At 50.4% G+C, this 20,480-nt stretch overlaps 1 protein-coding gene across 1 annotated transcript in view; it reads right to left on the bottom strand.

The window, feature by feature from the left end:
- Positions 1-20,480, bottom strand: part of LMF1 (lipase maturation factor 1) — a 133,017-nt gene that overhangs the window by 23,193 nt on the left and 89,344 nt on the right. Inside the window, exon 4 of the mRNA XM_088064362.1 lies at positions 19,970-20,137. Within this exon, the coding sequence (XP_087920488.1) occupies positions 19,970-20,137 (168 nt within the window). The remainder of the gene's footprint in view (positions 1-19,969; positions 20,138-20,480) is intronic.

The following is a 20,480-nucleotide window of genomic DNA, read 5'->3' as shown; positions in this document are numbered from 1 at the left end:
TTTTATGAAGTGTGATATGAAATACAGTGGATTCATGGCTCTCGCTGGATTAATTTGGAAAAGTAGTTTTCCTGGTTCTAGGCCCAAAACCAATTATTCCTCACATTTCTGTCCCCTGCCCCGTTACCAAACCCCTCCGTCAGAAAATGGGCACCTCCAGCCGTAACTTTTTTACAGGTTGGGCTTCTTTGTTTGGCTGGGGTTTGGTTTTTATTTTTGGAAATCCCAGATTGTTGCAAACATCCAGTAGGCAGAGGAAGCTCAAATTCCACTGCACAGGCTGGATATTTGTCCAGGAGGGACAAAACCAAACTGGAAACTCTTAAACACAGGCGAGAGCTACCGGGAGCTTGTCCTCAGCATGGGGACAGGATCACCTCACTGGGGCTTCCTGATCTTGAGCCATTGGCACAGAAAAGCCAAAATTGGGATGTCTGGAAGGACTATAAATCATTTAAAGGGAAAAAGGAGACCTCAAGAACCATTCAATCCTTCCTGCTGCCCCAAAGTAGAGTCTAAAAGTCAAAGTAGAGTCTCTTCCTGCACTGGAGTGATTTTGTTAAGCTATTCCTAGAAAAATACTCATGCATGTTGTTTTACCCAAAAATTCATCATGGCCACAGACAAAAAAAAATTCACTAAATAGCAGCAACAATAATTTTTAATTTCCCCCCATTACGAATTTAATTTCTTGTTAAGTCCTTAATTGGATATTTGCATGAGGATTTAATCTGCTCTTCAGTGCAGAGAAAAACAGGTAAATAATCACCTCTGTCCAGACAGGAGATGGTTTTGTGGATTGCAGAGAAATTCAGAGAGCTATTGCACCCATGGACATTTTTTTCACATCTTCCTTTAAAACCACTTTTAAACTGGAGCTGGACACCCAGGAAACACCTCTAAAAATTAATCCCAAATGTTTTGGATGGCACTGGCAGGACTGGGCAATTCCTGCCTATTCAAGTTCTGGAAGTGTTTTGCTCCAGGTTTTTGTTTTCCCTCTCTGCTGAGCTCTGCTCCATGCTCAGATATTAAGACATCATCAGAAGAATTCCAGCACGGCAATGAATCATGAACTGTCACTGTTTTACAGAAGGTGCAAATTTAGGGTTATAAAACTGTCAAAACCCTAAACAGTTACACAGGGGGGGCTGTGCTGGATGTGCCTCTGGAATGGGATGCAGACAAATCCTGCTGGGAACAGCCAGGGCACATCCATGGCAGAGACCAACCCTGTGGATGCCAGGAGGGGCTGGGGGATTGTCCCTGTGACCCCCCTGGGTGGGTGTTCTTTGGAATCATGGAATCACTGAGGTTGGAATCATGGAATCACTGAGGTTGGAATCACGGGATCATTGAGGTTGGAATCACGGAATCGTTGATTCTTGGATCATTGAGTCCAACAATTCCCCCACCACAGCCAAGGCCACCACTGACCCCAAGTGTCCCCAAGCTCCACATCCACATGGCTTTGAAATCCTTCCAGGCATGGGGATTGCACCCTGGACAGCCTTTTCCATAAAGGAATTCCTCCCTAACTTCCAAGCACATGCAAACCAAAACAAAAAGCAGACGGTCACTTACTCAAGGGCTCTTTAGCTCTAAACAGCAGCCAGGATGAGGAATTCCACCCCAGGCATTCCCAGCACCTTGGTCCTTCCCAAGAGGTTCCAGGCAAGCAGGTTTTGGAGGATGGAAGCAGCCCTCAGCTCCTCCCTGCACTGCCAGGACCAACTCTGGACTTGGTGAAACCACAAACACCATTTTCATTTTCATTTTTGTTTGCCACTTTCATTTTCATTTGCCATTTTCATTTTCATTTGCCATTTTCATTTGCCATTTTCATTTTCATTTGCCATTTTCATTTGCCATTTGTGCCACAGAGCCAGGATTATCCCCTAATACCAGCACACTGGAAAAGAAAGATTCAGGAAAAGCATTTTCCAGCCCTGTAGAAATAATCCTGGATTGAGGTTTAGTTACAGCCTGGAATGGGCTGTCAATAGGCACCAATCAATTACTCAATTACACAGAACTCCTCTGTAATTAACACTGGATGATTAATTAGTGATCAATAATAAAGTGGAACACCATCAAGACCAGAAAGTGACAGCCTTTTCCAGAATATCCTCCTCCCTACTAATTAGGACATTTTTCACCAGGAGACGTGTGGGTTCAAAATTCCCCGTGTGAGAAATGATGTGAATTAAACTCTGCTCTCAAATCCTGGATCAGCCCAAAGTCACATGGAACTGTTTATATTCCTTGATTGAAGGAATGCTAAAACACTTCTGGCAAAAATGCTTCCATTCCCTTTCCCCAGCCAGGCACTGCAGGCTCCTTTGCAAATCACCTTTTTTTTGCAATATTTAGAGGTATTTAAAAATTGCCAAAGTCGGGGCAAACCAAATTTTTTGGGAAGAAGAGATGGAGAACACATCAGAAAAAAATCTATTCTGATAGCAAACATCTTCTCTAGTCCAGGTCTTGGTAAAAATTGGGTGAAATTGGTATTAAAGACAGAGCATGGGGAAAAGAATGTTCTTGGGAATAAATATTGATGGGAATGCTGAGTATGGCCAATCTCAGACAGCCCTGGCACAGGGATCTGTGCCATAATCCCCTCCCAAAAGAATTCAAATCCAAGGTTTTGGTTTCACCAACTGTGGCAACATCTGCAACAGCTGGACTGGGACTCTGCTCCCCAAATTCCAGCTCAATGAATCCAGAATGAATCCAGAGATTCAAACCCATCTCTGCCTTTTCAAGCTAAAAGGAAAGGACGTGACCGCGTCCGCAGGCACAGGGAAAACACAGAGAAAGTCAAGGATGTCACATCTGATCAGCCTGACACCGGGCTGGAAAACACTGGTGGCTCCCCTGATTTGGATCTTTCTGCAGCTCCTTTCCTTGCCTCGTTCAATCCATAATTCTGGGTAATTTTAAGCTCTCAGCAACATCTGCAGTGAGATATTTAACTTGGGTTGGCTACTCGGTGTCACTGGAAGCCAAGGCTGGGTGCGTTTCCAGCTCTGGGATGACCTGGATTTTTCCAGCAAACCAAGAGCACGTTTTGGGGGGGAACACACGGAGCTGAGCCCTGATCCCTGAGCCCATGGGGAAATCCTGAGAGCCCAGGAGAAATGGGAAACACTTGTGGCTGAAAACACACCAGGAAAAGCCAGCCTGGTGCTGTGTTTGGGGCTGGGCAGCATTTGATTTTAATAAAGCCAGGCTGCAAAAGCCTGGAGGATAAAAAAAAGTGAAGGACTGGATGTAAAAAAATGTATGGAAATGCTAAAAAAGAAAGAGGAGAAACGTGAAGGAAGGGCAGAACAGCCACTGTGCCTCAGCATCTCCGTCGGTGAAGGGCCTCTGCAGCAAGGCAGAAAAAAATCTGAAATTCTGAAAAATCAGGAAAAAAGTCCCAAATCCTTCCCTCAACTCTGCTGGAAAATGTGACAAATATGGAATCAAGGAATATCCTGAGTTGGGAGAGACCCACAAGGATCGCTCCTTGGTGAGGATCTGCCACAGGTTTCCCAGAGAAGCTGCGGCTGCTCCATCCCTGGAAGTGTCCAAGGCCAGGTTGGACAAGGCTTGGAGCAGCCTGGGATAGGGAAGATGTCCCTGCCCATGGCAGGGGTTGGGAATGGTCACTGAGGTCTCTTCCAGCCCAAACCATCCCAGGATTCTGCGATTCTGCGATTCTGCGATTCTAAGCCCAGCTCCTGGTTGTAACCACGCAGCTCACTGGGTGATTGCGCTAATTTGAATTACAAAATGCCCACCCACAGGGCATCGAGCCCTTGTTAAATTTTCTGAGGTCAAAAGAAGAAAAAGCAGGAAAAACAGGCTTTTTCCCATTTTCCATCCCAGATGGCAGCTTAGCAATCCCTGAGCTGTCAGAGGTGGCGACTAAATAAATAGCAAATGAAACGTACCCTGGGCAAAACCAGAGATGCTTAAGAAAACACAAAACGTGTTAAAAAAAAAATCACATTTTTATGCTGCCATCTGCAGCAGTTTCTTTTCAGCCTTACTCATAATTCCAACTACAATGGGAGCGAGGTGTAAATGATGAAATGATAAAAAAAAAAGAAAAAAAGGAGATTTTTCAGCTTTTTCCTTCCCTGAGCAGTTTGTTCTATGTGGAACAAACTGATGATGGGATAGAGGCAGGGAAGATCATTTGGAACCCCAGAAACTGGGATGCTCGTTGCTCCAGCCCTGCCAGGGAGGGGCCTTTAATTTTATTTATATGGATTTATTTACTTGTAGGAATCTGAAAGAAACCTCCAGTACAGGGATTGATGGAGTTTGTTCAGCACCAGACAGGAATGGAAGCCAAAAGAAGCCCAAATCCTGATTTTAGCTTTGCAGAGGTGCTCCAAAGGGATGGGATTCAGAAATTTGGAGCCATTTATCTCTGACCTGCTGCCTGCACAAACAGCAAACGAGGATTTCAGGGCTGCCTGAGGAGCCTGGCTTCTCCTGGGAGCTTTGGAGATCCCAGCCATAAGGAGATGAGTGCAGTGGGTATTTCCTGGTAGCCTCATCCCGCTTTTCCCAGCCCGGATTTGGCAGACGGGATCACATGAGCTGTGGATCCCGAAGGATGCTGGGGAGGAAGCAGAAAATGCCACCCACTTGCAAGGTCACAGCTGCAAGATCCCTGCTCACGCTGCTGCACTGATGGCTTACATATGAGAGAAACCTTGGAAGAGGAATAAAAATATTCCAGGCTGGATATTCCAGGCAGAGCTGTCACCAGAGGGGGACTGCTGCCCCGACAAACAGCCAGGGCCAGCTGTGCTGTTATCAGGGAAAGATGCTCCCCTGGAAATGTGCTGCCCGGGGCTTGAGGTTTTCCAGCTCCAAGGAATCTGCAGCAGAGGATGAAGAGCAGCTGCCTGTCCGTGAGGAAGTTCCTGCTCTCCGCAGTGACTCATCCCACAAAACCCAAGGGCATCCACATCAGCCACGGGGCTCGCTTTCAGAGGTTACTCATTATTCACCCACAAACTGGGTTTGTCAACAGAGGGGAAGAAAAAAATCCCAAATTGCCTCAAAATCCTAAATCCGCCATTGCCTCATCCTGTGATTCCAACAGCCCCATCCAGCAGCGTGGATAAGGAGCTCCTCAGAGCCAGGTGCCAGAGTGACCCTGGGACAGACACCAGGGCAACAGGACGTGCCAGGCACTGCCTGGGGCTGCCGGAGGAGCCTGGACAGGGATTGATAAGAAGGAGCAGGGATCTGAATGCTCCCAGGCTGCTGAGCTGGGAAAACATGCAGGGAGCTGGGAAAAATGCAGAGAACTGGGCGGGGGGGGGGAAATGCAGGGAGCTGGGGAAAGATGCAGGGAGCCAGGGAAAGATGCAGGGAGCCAGGGAAAGATGCAGGGAGCTGGGGAAATGCTCTGGTTTCCTAGGACAGGAAAGATGCAGAAATCTTGGCTGTTCCAGTTTTCCTGCTCCATCCCCACGGTGCTCATTGGCAATGTGTGCATGGCCAGTGGCAGGTGGGGACATGGATCAGGAGAAGCACAGAGGTGAGACTGGATCTGCCCAGGTGTCCTGGATGGATTCTGTGAGGAGAATCTGCCCAGCAGCCCTGGAAGGTCCTGTCAGGTGGGCATCTCCATCCTGGACCTTCAGGCCACAGACTTGTTGTTAGGGAGAGTTTCTGTCTGGCTTTGAAGATTAATTTCTCCTGACAGTGAGGAGGAACCCTGAAGGTTTCTGCAAACCAAGCTGTTTATGAGTCAGTGCCAAAGGCAGAGCTGGGGCCAGCGTGGGCCGGGAGCAGCAATCCCAGAGCTCCAGAATTCCCTGCCGGAGCACAGGCCGTGCCACGAGGCATTAATCTCCCATTTGGGCCTGGAAATGTCGGCGTGCCGGAGCCGTGAGCGGCCCAGACAGCACGGAGGGAAGTGAAACCAAGCGGCAAATTACAGCTCTGCCCGGGATTTTCCAGCCGGGATCCCACGGAGGTATTTCCCAGCCCTCCCAGCTGTGGTCACAGCTGCTCCTTTCTGGCGTCTTGTGGTGGCAGCGCCGCTGTCACCGTGCTGGGGATGGGGGGAACTGAGGCACAGCAGGCACTGTCACCAGGGAACACCAGTGGTGACAGCCCAAGGGACAAAGGGGACTGGCATGGGTCCGGTGAGAGCCTTTGGAACCAGCCCGGAGGTGTCTCCTGGTCCTGAACACCCTCAGGGCTCCTGGTTTTGGACCAGGAATGGTCTGGGAGCGTGGAGGAAGGAATTGTGACACCTGGAGCTTCTCCGGTGCAGGATGATCATGGGCTTTGCCAACTCAGGATGGCAGGAGAGGGACAAGAAGAGCAGCAGTGCGACCCAGCTGAGACGGGAGCAGAGCCACCTGAGCCCCTCAGCAGCTTTGGGACATCGCCAACCCCTGGTCTGAGACACATCACAGCCACTCCTGACCCGGCCCAGCCACAGGAATCCCTCCACGTCCCCAAACACGATCCCTCTCCCACCTCGCCCACATTTCCAATGGTTATTTTACACGGTACAGCTTATTTCGGCTGTCACACACTGGAGATTTGCACTCAGAAACTCCTGCAAGGGAGGAAAAGCACCAGGAGAAGCAGCAGAACCACAGGAACATCCCTGGGACAACTTCCAGCCGGGACATCTCCACCAGAGGTGGCCCAGGGAAGCCACCACGAGGACTCTTATCACAGCAGTGGCTGCGTGTGGAGGATTTCATTTGGCACCCTTTGGAGCTCTCATAATCTTTTCCTTTATGATTAATATTAAACAAGTCATATTCCTTATGGAATTTCCTAACCCTGTCTGTTTATATTTTTCTCTACATCAGAGTTAATATTTTAAGATCGCCTCTCTCTCTCTCTTTTTTTTTTTTTTTCTCTTTTATTTCACGTTCATCTGTTTTTCCTCATTTTATAAATCAGGTTTCTTGTTTAGTAGTCATGACAACATCTGCCTGCGGTGGTTACACCACAGCCTGGGGCTTTTTATTTTCTTTTCTCCCCCCAAAGCTGCCTAAGGAAAAAAAAAAAAAAATTAAAAAAAAATCCTTTAAATAAATAAAAGCATAAAATGAAAGGGGCAAGTTGGGAGCCGCCTCCTCCTCCTTTCCCTCCAATGACCCACTTCAACAAGACTTCCCAGCATGGTGGGTGAGGACTCATTTGGCTTTAATCCTGCAAAGTCTTATCCACTTAGTTCACTTCAGTGGGAATACTCGGAGCACATCAAGTCAAGCACATATGAAAGTCTTTAAAACCTCGAGGTCTGGGCCCGAGAGGCGCAGAAGCGAAAAGCTGGAGTTGCATTTTCCTTCTGGGCGTTGAGCTCTGCACAACAGCACAAGGGTTGGGGTGGGATGGGGTGGGATGGGGTGGGATGGGGATGTGCTGCTCCCAAGGGGAGGATGGGGTCACTTCCAGGAGATGCTGGAGTTCAAACACCATCTTCTCGACATGGACCACCATGAATCCGGCCACCACGGCCACCCCATGGCTTTGGCATCTCCCTTGCTCTGGGCTCACAAAAAGCCCCAGTGGCTGGAGGCAGCAGGAGCCACCTTCACACCCTTATTTCAACTGAACCTGGTCAGGACAACCTGGAGATCGGGCAAATCCAAAATTCCAAAGCAAAGGAGCGTCACATGACCGAATGCACTCCTAAAATCTAGGGAATATTAAGGAATGCATTTTTCTCCCCTAATTCCAGGCTTTCAGGATGCTGGGAACCAGTAGCTTAGAGGGAATTTAGGCTTTTGGAAAAACAGGAGCGCGTTTTATTCCAGACTTCTCCCACGAGCGCGACAAATGGCCACGGAGTTACGGATCTGCCCTTGCCCATGGAAAGACACCGCTAAAATTCCATGGGGTGTTTCACCTCGGGAAGCAGGAGATGGCTGGGAATGCTGAGAGCAACCCCAAATCCAGAGGAGGCAACGAGGAAGGGAAATTGAACAAAGGCAGATGAACCTTTAATGCAGCAGAACCTCTGGGAGCCCTGAGACACTGTGTCCAGATGTTCCGAGGTCGCTGTAACCTGACTCCGAGAAGGAAGAGGATGTATTCCTTAAAATTCCCCGTGGTGCTTTAATTTACTGCAGCCTTGCTGAGGCCGCATGTGGTGATCACAGGTGGGGTTTCACACTGACCATAAACGTTGAGTTTGGGGGCAGAAGACTCCAGTCCTTTCAGCTCTGGCTGCCAAGAGGGTTGAGGAACAGATTTCCATGAAAACATCTCCCTTTCCCTGGCTTCAGGGGCCTGAGGAAAACCCTCCAGCAGGGATTCTGCAGCACCAAGGACCCTCTCGCTGATGGCCACCAGGACCTGCTGCTGCCCAACCAGGACTTTCCAGCTGATCCCTCCCTGCCTGGGTGGAGAAGGAGAATTGGGAAGGAACACAACATTTCGAAGCTCCAGTTCTTATCTGTGGTCACGTTTTTTCCCCAGATAACCCCAGGAAAATGATCTCTCTCCATCTTTAGGACCCCACTGTCCCTGCAACGTTGGCCCTGCCGTGTCTCCAGCACCATCCCTCTGCCCCTGGAATCTCTGGGGATGGAGCTGATTTGGATGCAAAGGGTTTCAGGGTGACCCTTTTACCATGGCTCTGCTCCCTCTGAGGTTTCTGGCTGCAGGGATGATCCTTGTTGGATGAGGAGAACTGGCAGATTTTCCCTCGTAGCTCCAGAGGGATTTGTGTGGGGATTACAACTGCTTTTCAATAATGGCTATGGAATAAATGACGTTAATGATGCCACAAAAGTAATCCCTGTCTCTTTCCCACTCCCCATCCAACCCCAATCCAAACAATCAATGCAATCTGATTTGTCTTTCCAGAGGAAATTTTGAAATTTCTGTTGACTGAGGCATCCTGAGTTTTCAACTGCTCCTGGATTTTGGCATCTCAGAGGAGCTGGAAGCTTCTCCAAGGGTGACTATGATGTAGAACCTGGCCTAGTGGGAGGTGAACCTGCCCAAGGTGAACTTTAAGGTTCTTTCCAACCCAAACCATTCCAGGATTCTATAATCCTGGATTATATATTATATATATAAATTATATAATCCTGAATACTTGCCCCTTTCTTCTTGTTTGCTCACAAAGTGCTGGGAATCCATCCATGAGCCATCCCAACCATCACTGCCACACCACACTGAGCAAAATTTGGGATAAAACATTCCCAAACTGCTCTTTTTGTGCATTTTCCTCCCGGACCTCCTCAGCCTTTCCAAAAGTGGCCTGATCTGGGATTTCTCCCTGCTTCCAAGTTCTCCTGATTGGAGCAGGGGGTAAATTTAAAGTGCCACTTCTCTCCCCGAACGGCTCCACGTGTGGACACCAAGCCCAGACCAAACCCACGTGGTTCCTGTAGAGCTCAGTGTGGTTCCAGAGGGAGTTTCATGTCTGGAGAAAGTTCCTCAGGAACGTGGACAAACCAGCACCGTGCTCCTGGCAGCCCTGGAATTAAAATCCAAGAGGAAAGCAGCAGAGGTGAGACCCCGTGCTGCAAACACCTGCCTGCATCGTGGCTTTTTTGGGGCAGCTCAGGGTTTAGAGCAGCAACAAAAAATCCAGGACCCTCTGAACAATGCCAGCATAAATCATGGAATCTTTTCCGTGGATCAATCAAAACCATGGAACGGTTTGGGCTGGAAGGAATCTCAAAGCTCATTTCCATCCCCTTATCGTGTGTGCAGAGACACCTTCCGCTATCCCAGGCTGCTCCCAGCCCTGTCCAGCCTGGCCTTGGACACTTCCAGGGATGGGAGGCCACAATGTGTTGGGAATGTTCCCAAAAAAGAGGGAAAGTGGGATCGGGGTTTGCAAACGATTCTCCAGGGAAGAACCAGCACTGACCACGGCACACCCAGGGGAAGGAGCCTCTCCCAGCACAGCACCAAGCAAAGCCCGGCTGCTCCAGGAGGATCCTGCACTCATCTCTGAGTCACAGCTCCAAAAATCCCAGTTTTTATAGGAAGATGAAAGTAATGAGTGACACAGGTTTCCTGCAATTCCTGGCTGTTGCATCACCACGGAGATAACGACCCTGCTGGAGCCTGGGGAAGGGGATGGTGCAGCTGTGTAAACTGCGTGTGGGCTAAAGCATCCCAGGGCTGCAGCCTCATCCCAACGCTTCCAAAGCAAAATAAAACCCCTCTGGAGGCAGCGGCGTTTCACAGGAACGTTAAAACCCAGAACAAGCCAAGGAGTTCTCCTCGTCAAAGCAGGAAAAGAGAAAATCCATCTTCACCTCCAAACACCGAGGCCCATCCCTCTGAAACCATGTGGGGTTTGTTGGAGTGGCTTTAATTAAAGTTGTCCAATCATGGTGGGAGGGGGACTGGGGAAAGTGACACCTCTGTCTGCGGATGGTTTTACACATAAAAGCACATACTCATTTAACTTGACAAGACAGGACTGATTGGAATATGCAAATTATTCAAAAAAAACCTCTAAGCTGACCCTCTGGGAGGACACAAAGCACAGGGTGCCCAGGGAAGCTGTGGCTGCTCCATCCCTACAAGTGTCCAAGACCAGGTTGGACGAGGTTTGGAGCAGCCTGGGACAGTGGGAGGTGCTGGGGTTGGAACTGGATGGGCTTTCCAGTCCCTTCCAACCCAAACCATTCCAGGAAAGCCAAGCCAGGAACCCACAGTCAGAGCATAATCAAAACTGCTCTGACAGCCAGCGATCCCAGAGGGAAGATGAAGGAGCAGGGATGGGAGGAAGCCTCCTTCCAGCCAGGAAAGTCACTTTACCAGCAGCAAAATCCTCCCCTCATGCCAAGGACACCACACCAAAGGCATCATCCCGCTCCAGCCCCTTCCACTCCTGGAATGGGCACATTCTGTCTTCACACGTCCATCTCCAACACCAAGAAATGATTTTCTTCATAATAAATGCATTAAAAATCCTCTTTAAAAGAAGTTTCTCATCTGCCATCTGTTTCCAGTTAGGCTGTTCTGATTTCATCTTCTATTTTTTAATTTTTTTTTTTTTGAAATGGAATAGAAAACATTATTTAAAGGTCCTGTCATCTTGCTGGTGGGAGGAGAGATCCCAAATCCCAAATCCCACCAGTGTCACCCTGCAAAGGCTGGGAAGGTGCAAAGGAACCAGCTCAGATAAGGAGTAAGGAACAGAAAACGGGATTGAACTTGGAAAACCTTCACCATCTCTTCAAACCATTGCACTGAAACTGGAGAAATTCACAGATATTTGAAGATATTTGACACCTTTTAGTGGGCACAGGAATGGGTTGTGATGGTTTTACTCAGCTTTAGCAGCTACACCTAAACGTAAATAAATAATTACCCCTGGAAATGCTGGAACATGGTGGAGATGGTGTCCTGCACACCGGGAACGTCTCTGGTTTGCAGCTGCTCTGGCTCTCGTCAGACAGAAATGTTTTATGCCCTCACTCACAGCCCCCTGCGCTCACATGTGCAACACATCCTTTATCTCCCAGCCTGGAGCTGAATCCCCAATCCCATCTGGGAAGTGCAGATGTTGGGAGCTCCAGCTCGGATCATTCCACCGAGCATCCTCAGCATCCATTTGCCCCGTCCTGCTCAACCACCTGGAAATTCTGCTGCAGGGCACAAACGTTCTGGAGCACGGAGGAATTCCGAAAATCAGCTGCAAAAATGCAAACAGGGAGAAAAACCAACCACCTGGAGCTGCTCCAGAGCCCAGGGAGGTGAAGATTCCCTGTCAGCCACGTCATTCCATGAGCTCTGGAAGCTGCTCCCGGAGCGGGGAGAGCGCACAGGGAGCAGCACAGAAAGAGGGACCCGTGAGCCCCTGGAAAGCCGTGGCATGGCCAGGATTGGGTGAGTTTCCACTCCATTGAAGCAAATCCTGCCATTTAAGGATCCAGCTGGTGATTTTGGAGTCAGTGATCGGCAATATTCCCAAGGAGACCGTGGCCCACCCGGCCCCTGGAGCTCCCTGGCACAGAGGTGGCACCGAAATGTTCCAGCAGCCCTGGGCCAGCCTGGCACACTTGGCAGCTTCCAGCAGGAACCTGGAACTCTGCTGGAACTCATCCCTGCCTCCCCTCCCCGCTGCCACACGGCCCTAAAACCACCCCTGGATGGCCAAAGCCATGAAGCCAAGAGCCCTGGTCAGGAGTGGAAACCAATCCCGACATTCCTGCTGGATTTTTCCGGCCATGGCAGCGCCTCCCACCCCGAGGGCCTCCTGTGCAAATCTGATTTCACAGCTGGGCATCAAATCTCCCTCTCAGGCTGAGCAGCAGCAAAGGTGAGCTGACAGCCACCCCAGGGTAACCACAGACACTCCGAGCCCCGCTCCATGGAAAAGCAGCACGGACACCGGGAATCCGAGGAGCCACCTTTGATTCCCAGTTTTCCTCCAAAGCCCCCGCTGTGGCAGCAGGGTGAGGGATGGTGAAGGAGCCCAGCTCCAGGCTCTGCCTGCTGGAGTCACTGCTGGTCCCCTCTCCAATTAATCAAGTTCCCATACTGATTAACAGCGTGATTCATGGCTCTCGTTAGGAGCATTCTGGAACAAACAAGGCTGTATTTCAAGGCCACTGGCTTAATGGTTAAAATAAATACCTTCCAAATTTCTATTTTCAAGTAGCTGAACCTTTTCCACCTTTACAACTAATTCAGACTTCCTTCAAATTATTTTTCTAAGTAATATAACAATTTGTTTTTCATTAGAGCTTGTCAAAGCCGGACTTGGGTTTATTTTGAGAGAAACCAGCGCTCTCCAGAAACTGTTTAGTACAATCTGAATGACGCCCAAAGGGGTTATTGCAGCCACAATCAAAATAGAGTTTACAGCACTGGCTTGGGGTGACACTTTATTTAATGATTCAAAAAAAAAAAAAAGAGAGAGAAAAGAAAAAAAAGAAAACCCAGTGCCCTGAATCAGGAGCTAATTAAATGCACTCCTATGGCTCCCAGTGAGTGTTTCTCAGTCCCTCTGACTACTGCAGAATGCAAGGACTTAACTTGTTGCTAACTAATCCCAGACCCCATTATGGGAGCAGTGTTATTTACTGGTTTGGGGTGGTATGTGCTGCTGTTCCTGTGTCTGGCACAGCAGATCCTATCGAGCTGGATGTGAAATCAAGTATCAGAGTGATTAAATAGTTTGGGTTCTGCCTGCTTAACTCAGAATGTTTCTTGTTGGGGGGGTGTAGAGCTCAGTGTTTAATTTAAGGGGGCTTAAATGTAACAGAAAATCTGCCCTGTAACTGCTTTGATTTCACATTCCTTTTGTTTTGCTGTGGGGAAAAGCTGAGCTGGAGCAGTGCCAGGGCTGAGGGAGGGGATCTGGGGATCCAGGAGGGGATCTGAGGGATGCAGGAGAGGATCTGGGGATCCAGGAGAGGATTTGGGGGATCCAGGAGGGGATTTGGGGGATCCAGGAGGGAATCTGGGGGATCCAGGAGAGGATCTGGGGGATCCAGGAGGGAATCTGGGGGATCCAGGAGAGGATCTGGGGGATGCAGGAGGGGATTTGGGGGATCCAGGAGGGGATCTGGGGGATCCAGGAGGGGATCTGGGGGATCCAGGAGGGAGTGAGGGGCAGGGACACCCCGGGACCAGGATGGGTGCACAGGGCTGGGAATCAACCCCCATAATCCCAGTCCAAGCTCCAACATTCCCAAAGAACCTCTGAATCTCCCTGCACCTTCCATCTCATACCCGAGGAGACTGAAAAATCCAAAGTGGATTTTTAAACAACTGAACCACAAAACTCTTTTCCATGGGCCCACTCCTCCAGTCCTGCTCCGCTGTTCCTTTCCCTGGGATTCTCTGTTTGTTGTTTCTTTCTAAACCACAACAAAATCAACAAGATTTGGACTTTGGGGAAGGCTGAATTTCCTCTGTTCTCGCTGGGGAGCCCCTGCCCAGCCCAGGCAGTGACTGGGCCGGGGAGACCACGCTCCACAGCATCCCCAGGGATTGGTAAAAAACCAGGAAAGGGACTTTTTACAGGGATGTGAAGCGACAGAACAAGGGGAAAGGGATTTCAGTTGAAAGAAAGGAGATTTATACTGGATATCAGGAAGAAATTCCTCCCTGTGAGGGTGGGCAGGCCCTGGCACAGGTGCCCAGAGAAGCTGTGGCTGCCCCTGGATCCCTGGCAGTGCCCAAGGCCAGGCTGGAGCAGCCTGGGACAGTGGAACGTGTCCCTGCCATGGAAAGGGGGGTGGCACTGGATGGCCTTAAAGGCTTTTTCCAACCCAATCCATTCTGGGATTGTGTGAACTGCAGAATAATTCCTGAATTTTCTGCCTGCCCCATCCTCTCGTGAGCTGGGCTTTATTCTCCCTTTATTCACCTTAACGACCCCGCTCTGCAGGCACACAGAGGAACAGCTCCTCCAGCAGTGCCCACGTCCTGTGGGTGCCCAATTAAAGCCCTAACGAGGGGCCTGATCCTCCTGCCACGAGCCTGGCACTGCTGCAACCCTGCTAATCCTGCTGGAGACACCCCTGATTTACACCAGCCCCGCCACGAGAACAAACCCCAGCTCGGATCTGACAAGTGAAAACAAACACTGGATTCAGACACTTTCTGCAGGGAGGGGGGGCTGCTTCATTTTTGTTCCCTCTCTCCAGGCTGCTGCTGTGACCTCTGCTACCTCCTAAGTCAGCAACACAATCTCTTGCAGCTGTGGCACTGCAGCAGCCTGATTTAATTTGTGTGTGTGTGGCTGCAGGGGCAGCTCATCCCTCCAGCATCTCGTGGTGTGGCAGAGGCAGCGCTGGGACAACGGGGGGCTCGGTCCTCCCCTCCCAAAAAAAAGAGGGGGGAAAGCCCCACTTGGCCTCCCCTGCCTTCCTGGAGAGATGGGAACAAAACCAACCAGAGGGAAACGTCCTTTTCCATCAACGTTTTTAAGAGGTTGGGGTTTGGCCAAGCCAAGGAGGAAAAAAAAAAAGCCAGAAAATATCTCTTCAACAACTGTTTTCTGCCTGAAAAGAAAAAAAAAACAAAAAAAAAAAAAAAACCTGGAGGAAAACGACTTTGCTCCCACTCTCCTGCACATTCCCAGCTCCCAGGGGCTGCGTGTCCCTGGTGCAGTGCCCAGCTGGGCAAGGGTAGTGCTGGCAGTTTGTTTTCCAGGGGAACAGAGCCCGAGGGTTCTGCCACATCCCCTCGGGGTCCCTCTCCCAGCAGGTCCCCACATCCCTGTCCAGCTCCCAAAGTCCCCGGCTGCTCCTTGGCTAGATCCCGGGAGCTGCCTCGGGAGTTCCTTTGCAGGGCTCTGAGCCTCGGAGGGGTTTTGGCTGGGAGGTTTCACCTCTGCCTTCTGCAGGGCTGGAATTGTGCCTCACTCCTGGCACTGCCATCCCAGAGCTCCTGGCATTGTTATCCCTGTGCTCCTGGCATTGTCATCCCTGTGCTCCTGGCATTGTCATCCCTGTGCTCCTGGCACTGCCACATCCCTGTGCTCCTGGCATTGTTATCCCAGAGCTCCTGGCATTGTCATCCCTGTGCTCCTGGCATTGTTATCCCTGTGCTCCTGGCACTGCCATCCCTGTGCTCCTGGCACTGTTATCCCTGTGCTCCTGGCACTGTTATCCCTGTGCTCCTGGCATTGTTATCCCTGTGCTCCTGGCATTGTCATCCCTGTGCTCCTGGCACTGTTATCCCTGTGCTCCTGGCACTGCCACATCCCTGTGCTCCTGGCATTGTTATGCCTGTGCTCCTGGCATTGTTATCCCAGAGCTCCTGGCATTGTTATCCCTGTGCTCCTGGCATTGTTATCCCTGTGCTCCTGGCATTGTCATCCCTGTGCTCCTGGCACTGCCATCCCTGTGCTCCTGGCACTGCCATCCCTGTGCTCCTGGCATTGTTATCCCTGTGCTCCTGGCATTGTCATCCCTGTGCTCCTGGCACTGCCATCCCTGTGCTCCTGGCACTGCCATCCCTGTGCTCCTGGCACTGCCATCCCTGTGCTCCTGGCACTGCCACATCCCAGTGCTCTGGAGGTGGCTCCTGCTGAAAACCATCCCAGGATTGCCTGAGTGGGAGCAGGGGAGAACCTGCAGTGCCAACATTCAGCATCTGGAGGGGGGAAATGTTCCACAGCCACTGCAGCTCCTCCAGGGAATTCTGTCCTGGCTGTGGGGGCTGAGCTCATCCAGGGATTTCTGCAGCCACAAGGATGCTCCGTGCTGGAGGACACGCCAGGAGCTTCCAAGGGCCACGGGAAGGAGTCAGACTCCACAAATCCATCCAGATCCAAAGGGATTTAAAAGCTTAAAACTCCCCACACTCTAAACTCCCCAGGTCGCGCCTTTCTGGCTGTGACTGGGAATCCAAGCAGTGCCCCTGCCTTTCCAACACAGCTGGATTTCCATTCTATTTATTCATTTATGGATTTCACCTTTCTGCTCCTGAAGCTCCTTCCCACCTGGCACTGCCACATCCACCCCAGCCCCTTCCCTCCCTCACTCCAGTCCAGCGCTACCTGCCAGCTCTGAGGGGCAAGGTGCCTTTTTCCTGCCTTTTTATTTGGCTCCCCTCATCGACTCTTTTGCCAAGTGCTGCAGTTTTACTGTTTCTGGCTTCCAAAGAGCCAAGAAATACGTTTGGTGGGAGCTGGGATTTTGACAGCGTGAAAAACACGCAGCTCCAGGGCTTGGAGGAGGCAGATCCAGGGATCAGCAAAATCCCCACCGAGCTGAAGGATTTTCCTTCCCCAGCAGCACCTCCAACCTCCCACACCCCACAGACTCCTTGGGGTATGGGCAGGCTCTGCCCTGCTGATTCTGCAGAACCAAGAATGAGGGTCCAGACCTCACCTGGAGACCCTCCAAGATACCTTTTGCCTCACTCCAGGTACTGACAGCCCTGTTTTAGATTTGATTTCTCCTGAATGTTGGGGTGTTTCAGATCCAGGTGCGCATTTCTGAGGCTCAGACCCCACCTCTGCTACAAGAACCAGCCAGTCACAGAATTGTTAAGGTTGGAAAAGCTCAAATCCAACCATCAACCACCACATTCACCACTAGACCTCGTCCTCAAGTATCACATCCACGCTTTTCTGAACTCTTCCAGGGATAATTTATTCCTGGCAGATCCAATTGGCAGCAGTGCCCAGGAGGTCCATGGAAGTGGTGGGGTTTGACCTGAGCTCACAAAGAGAAAAAACCCCAAAGCTGAGGGGCAGGAAAGCACAGCAGGAGGGACCATCCCTGGCCAGGAGCAGCAACAGCGAGCCCTTCATGGATCTGCTGGGAATGGGCTCATCCCAAGGCTCCCTGTGGCCCCTCCAGGGGGGAATCAAGGTGCTGGCAGCACTTTGGTGTCCATCAAAGCCACCCTAAATCCCACCTGGGTCCCACCAAACACAAAGCCCAGCAGGAACCTCCTGTGCACGGCCAGGGTGGGAATGAGGTGGAGCTTCCAGCTCCCTCAGGAGAACTCCAGGCTGGAATCTCAACCCCACAGGAATCCCCTGGTGGACACACATCCATCCCCAGGCTGCTGAGCACCTCCTCTCTGATGTTTCCACCCTGTCTAAGCTCTTTTCCTTACAAACGTGAAGCAGGCAAGAAGAATAAGTTCACACTTGGAAAAAAAACCCCACTTTCCTCCTTTAAAACCCAACTTTTTTTTGGGTTCCTGACAAAGCAATATTCTCCAGGCCAGTTGGAATCTGGAAAAATACACTCACTCAACCTCGCCACCATGACTCCAATAACAATTATAAAATGTCCAATAAAACTTGTCTGTAATGTCAATTCAAATCTTGAAAAGCAGAATTAAGTGGTGTATCAACATTAAACTTTATTGCTTCCTTTGCAGAGCACAAGGATTGTCAATAAAAGTCATTCTGAATGAAGAAAAGGGCAGTAAATATTAAATAAACAGGTTTTTGTTGAAATGCTGTAAATGCAGCAGAGCTGCCTCTTACACTGGGACCCTTTTTGCCTCGGCAGCCTCCCCCCCGTGATCGAAACAAGTCAGTAATTGCCAGCTATCAATAAAGGGCCAATTAAAGGGGGCTGGATGCCTGCATTTACTCGCTGGCATTAGGACATTTATGGGGTGGGCTCGGCTCTGTCTGAGGTCCCCCAGCCCCTCCAGGGCCCTGCTGCTCCTTAAGGGCTCTGGAGGAGCTGGGAAGGAGCCGGAGGTTCCTGGCTGGGAGTGACAGGGATGGAGCAAGCCCAAGAGGAGAAGGGGTGAGAGGGGAGCGTTGAACATGGGATGGGGTGGGAAGGACCTTGAAGATCATCTTGTTCCCACCTCCCTGGGGACACTTGCTGCGATCCCAGGGTCGCTCCAGCCTGGCCTTGGACACTTCCAGGGATGCAGGGCCAGCCACAGCTCCTCTGGGAATCTGTGCCACCCTCCTAGGGATTAATTTCTCCCTGATCTCTAATCTCACCCTGCTTTCCTTCATCTTAACCAGGTTTTGCTTTGTCCCTGGAGTTTTTTTAAGGGTCGGGCTGAACGAAATCCTCCCAGTTCCTCCACAAGCCTCAGGGGTGACGCCTGTCACAAACACAGCTGGCACCTCTGGAGCGACACCCGGCTCAGACCTCTCCCTCCATCTGCCCAAACCCATCCCAGCCCAACCAGAGCTGCCCCTGGGAGCTGTGCAGGGGGAAAATCCGGCGTTCCGTGGTACCCAGACACAACAGGAAGAGTTTGGGAAGCGCGAGGAACTCCGCGAGGGCACAAACCCGCCGGGGTTTCTGTCAGACCTTTAAAACCTGAGCAGAATTTTTGTGGTTTACCAAGGGGCTTTATGAGCTGTTCTCCGGTTTAATCATCACATGAGCTCACAGGAAGCAGTACCAGCTCCCGAGCAGGGATTTCATGCTGCTGAGATGATGCTGAACAAAGGCAGGGCAGCAAGGGCTGGAAACCAAACCTCTGAGAGGTTTCATGAGCTCTTTGAGCTCTGCCAGGACAGAGAGGAGATGAATCAGACGGGCTCTAGGGAAGTATTTATGCAGCAGCTTCTGTCCTCTGAATTTTGCAGAGGTACAAAAACCAAAAAAAAACCTCCCAAAAAATCAACTGGAACATGAATCTGTTAAATTTGCAAGGAATTATTTTCATTTTAAAGCTCGGCACAGTCCATCTGGTATTTGTGAAGAGACTAAAGAATTTCAGAGATAAAGAACAATCCTCAAACGACAGACACAGAACAAAGAATCCCTTCAGAGATGGAGAGATAAAAATTAACTTTTGGGGGAATCACAGGGATTCCTCTTTGCACTGATCCTGGGCTGCCACTTCTCTACCACACGGAAACCAAACCAAACCAATCCAAACCAAACCAAACCAAACCAAACCAAACCAAACCAAACCAAACCAAACCAAACCAATCCAAACCAATCCAATTCAAACCAAACCAAGCCAAGCCAAGCCAAGCCAAGCCAAGCCAAGCCAAGCCAAGCCAAGCCAAACCAAACCAAACCAATCCAAACCAAACCAAACCAATCCAAACCAAACCAAACCAACCCAAACCAAACCAATCCAAGCCAAGCCAAGCCAAGCCAAACCAAACCAATCTGAACCAACCCAACCCAACCCAACCCAATCCAATCCAAACCAAATCAAACCAACCCAACGCAACCCAACCCAACCCAACGCAACCCAACCCAACCCAACGCAACCCAACCCAAACCAAACCAAATCCAATCCAAACCAATCCAATTCAAACCAAACCAAGCAAAGCCAAGCCAAGCCAAGCCAAGCCAAGCCAAGCCAAGCCAAGCCAAGCCAAGCCAAGCCAAACCAAACCAAACCAAACCAAACCAACCCAAACCAAACCTCCAGCAAAGCACCCAGAGCAGTGGGAAACACCCAGGAATTCCTGGCTGGGAACCATCCTCATTCCCTGGAGGCCGGACTCCCATCCTGGAGTCCCCGAGCCAGCTCCAGGAGGAGTCGGGAAGGCCGGGAGAGGAGGGGAAGCTCGTTGGGAGCAGCTCACCTGGAACAGGATCTGCAGGAGCCCGTGCAGGATGCTCATCCTCCGGCCCAGCAGCAGGAAGAAGGGCACCACCAGCTCGATGAAGTGGTTGACCAAGGTCTCGAAGCGGTGGAACCACCACGGCGAGCGGTGCATGAAGTACGAGATGGGGTTGGGCACCGGCTGCGTCTGGAATGTCAAAGGGAAAAATGGAATTAATCCCCTCCAGAACCTGGTGGGAAGAGCAGCTACAAAGTTCTGGCCTTGTTCCTTATTTCTCTCCCCAAGTTTGCCCTCAGGAGAACCATCCTTCACCTCTGGGAACTCGTTTCTTCATAGAGAAAATTACTTAATTCAAGGGTTTTTTTTTTCACGCATCTTTAAACAAATTCATCTCTTAAAAAGCAAGAGTTTTAATTTTCCCTTTTGTCATCATAACCAAACCCCATCTTAAATTAACCCCACCATTATTTAACAGTGAAATCTTACACTTAGATCAGCTCTGAGGGATGGTAAAGTGAGTGAGGATCCT

This window comes from Pseudopodoces humilis, chromosome 18 (assembly GCF_049639895.1).
Source record: "Pseudopodoces humilis isolate 2021_Gansu_Grassland_sample_001 chromosome 18, ASM4963989v1, whole genome shotgun sequence".
NCBI lineage: Eukaryota > Metazoa > Chordata > Aves > Passeriformes > Paridae > Pseudopodoces > Pseudopodoces humilis.
This window is presented reverse-complemented; position numbering and strand designations above follow the sequence as displayed.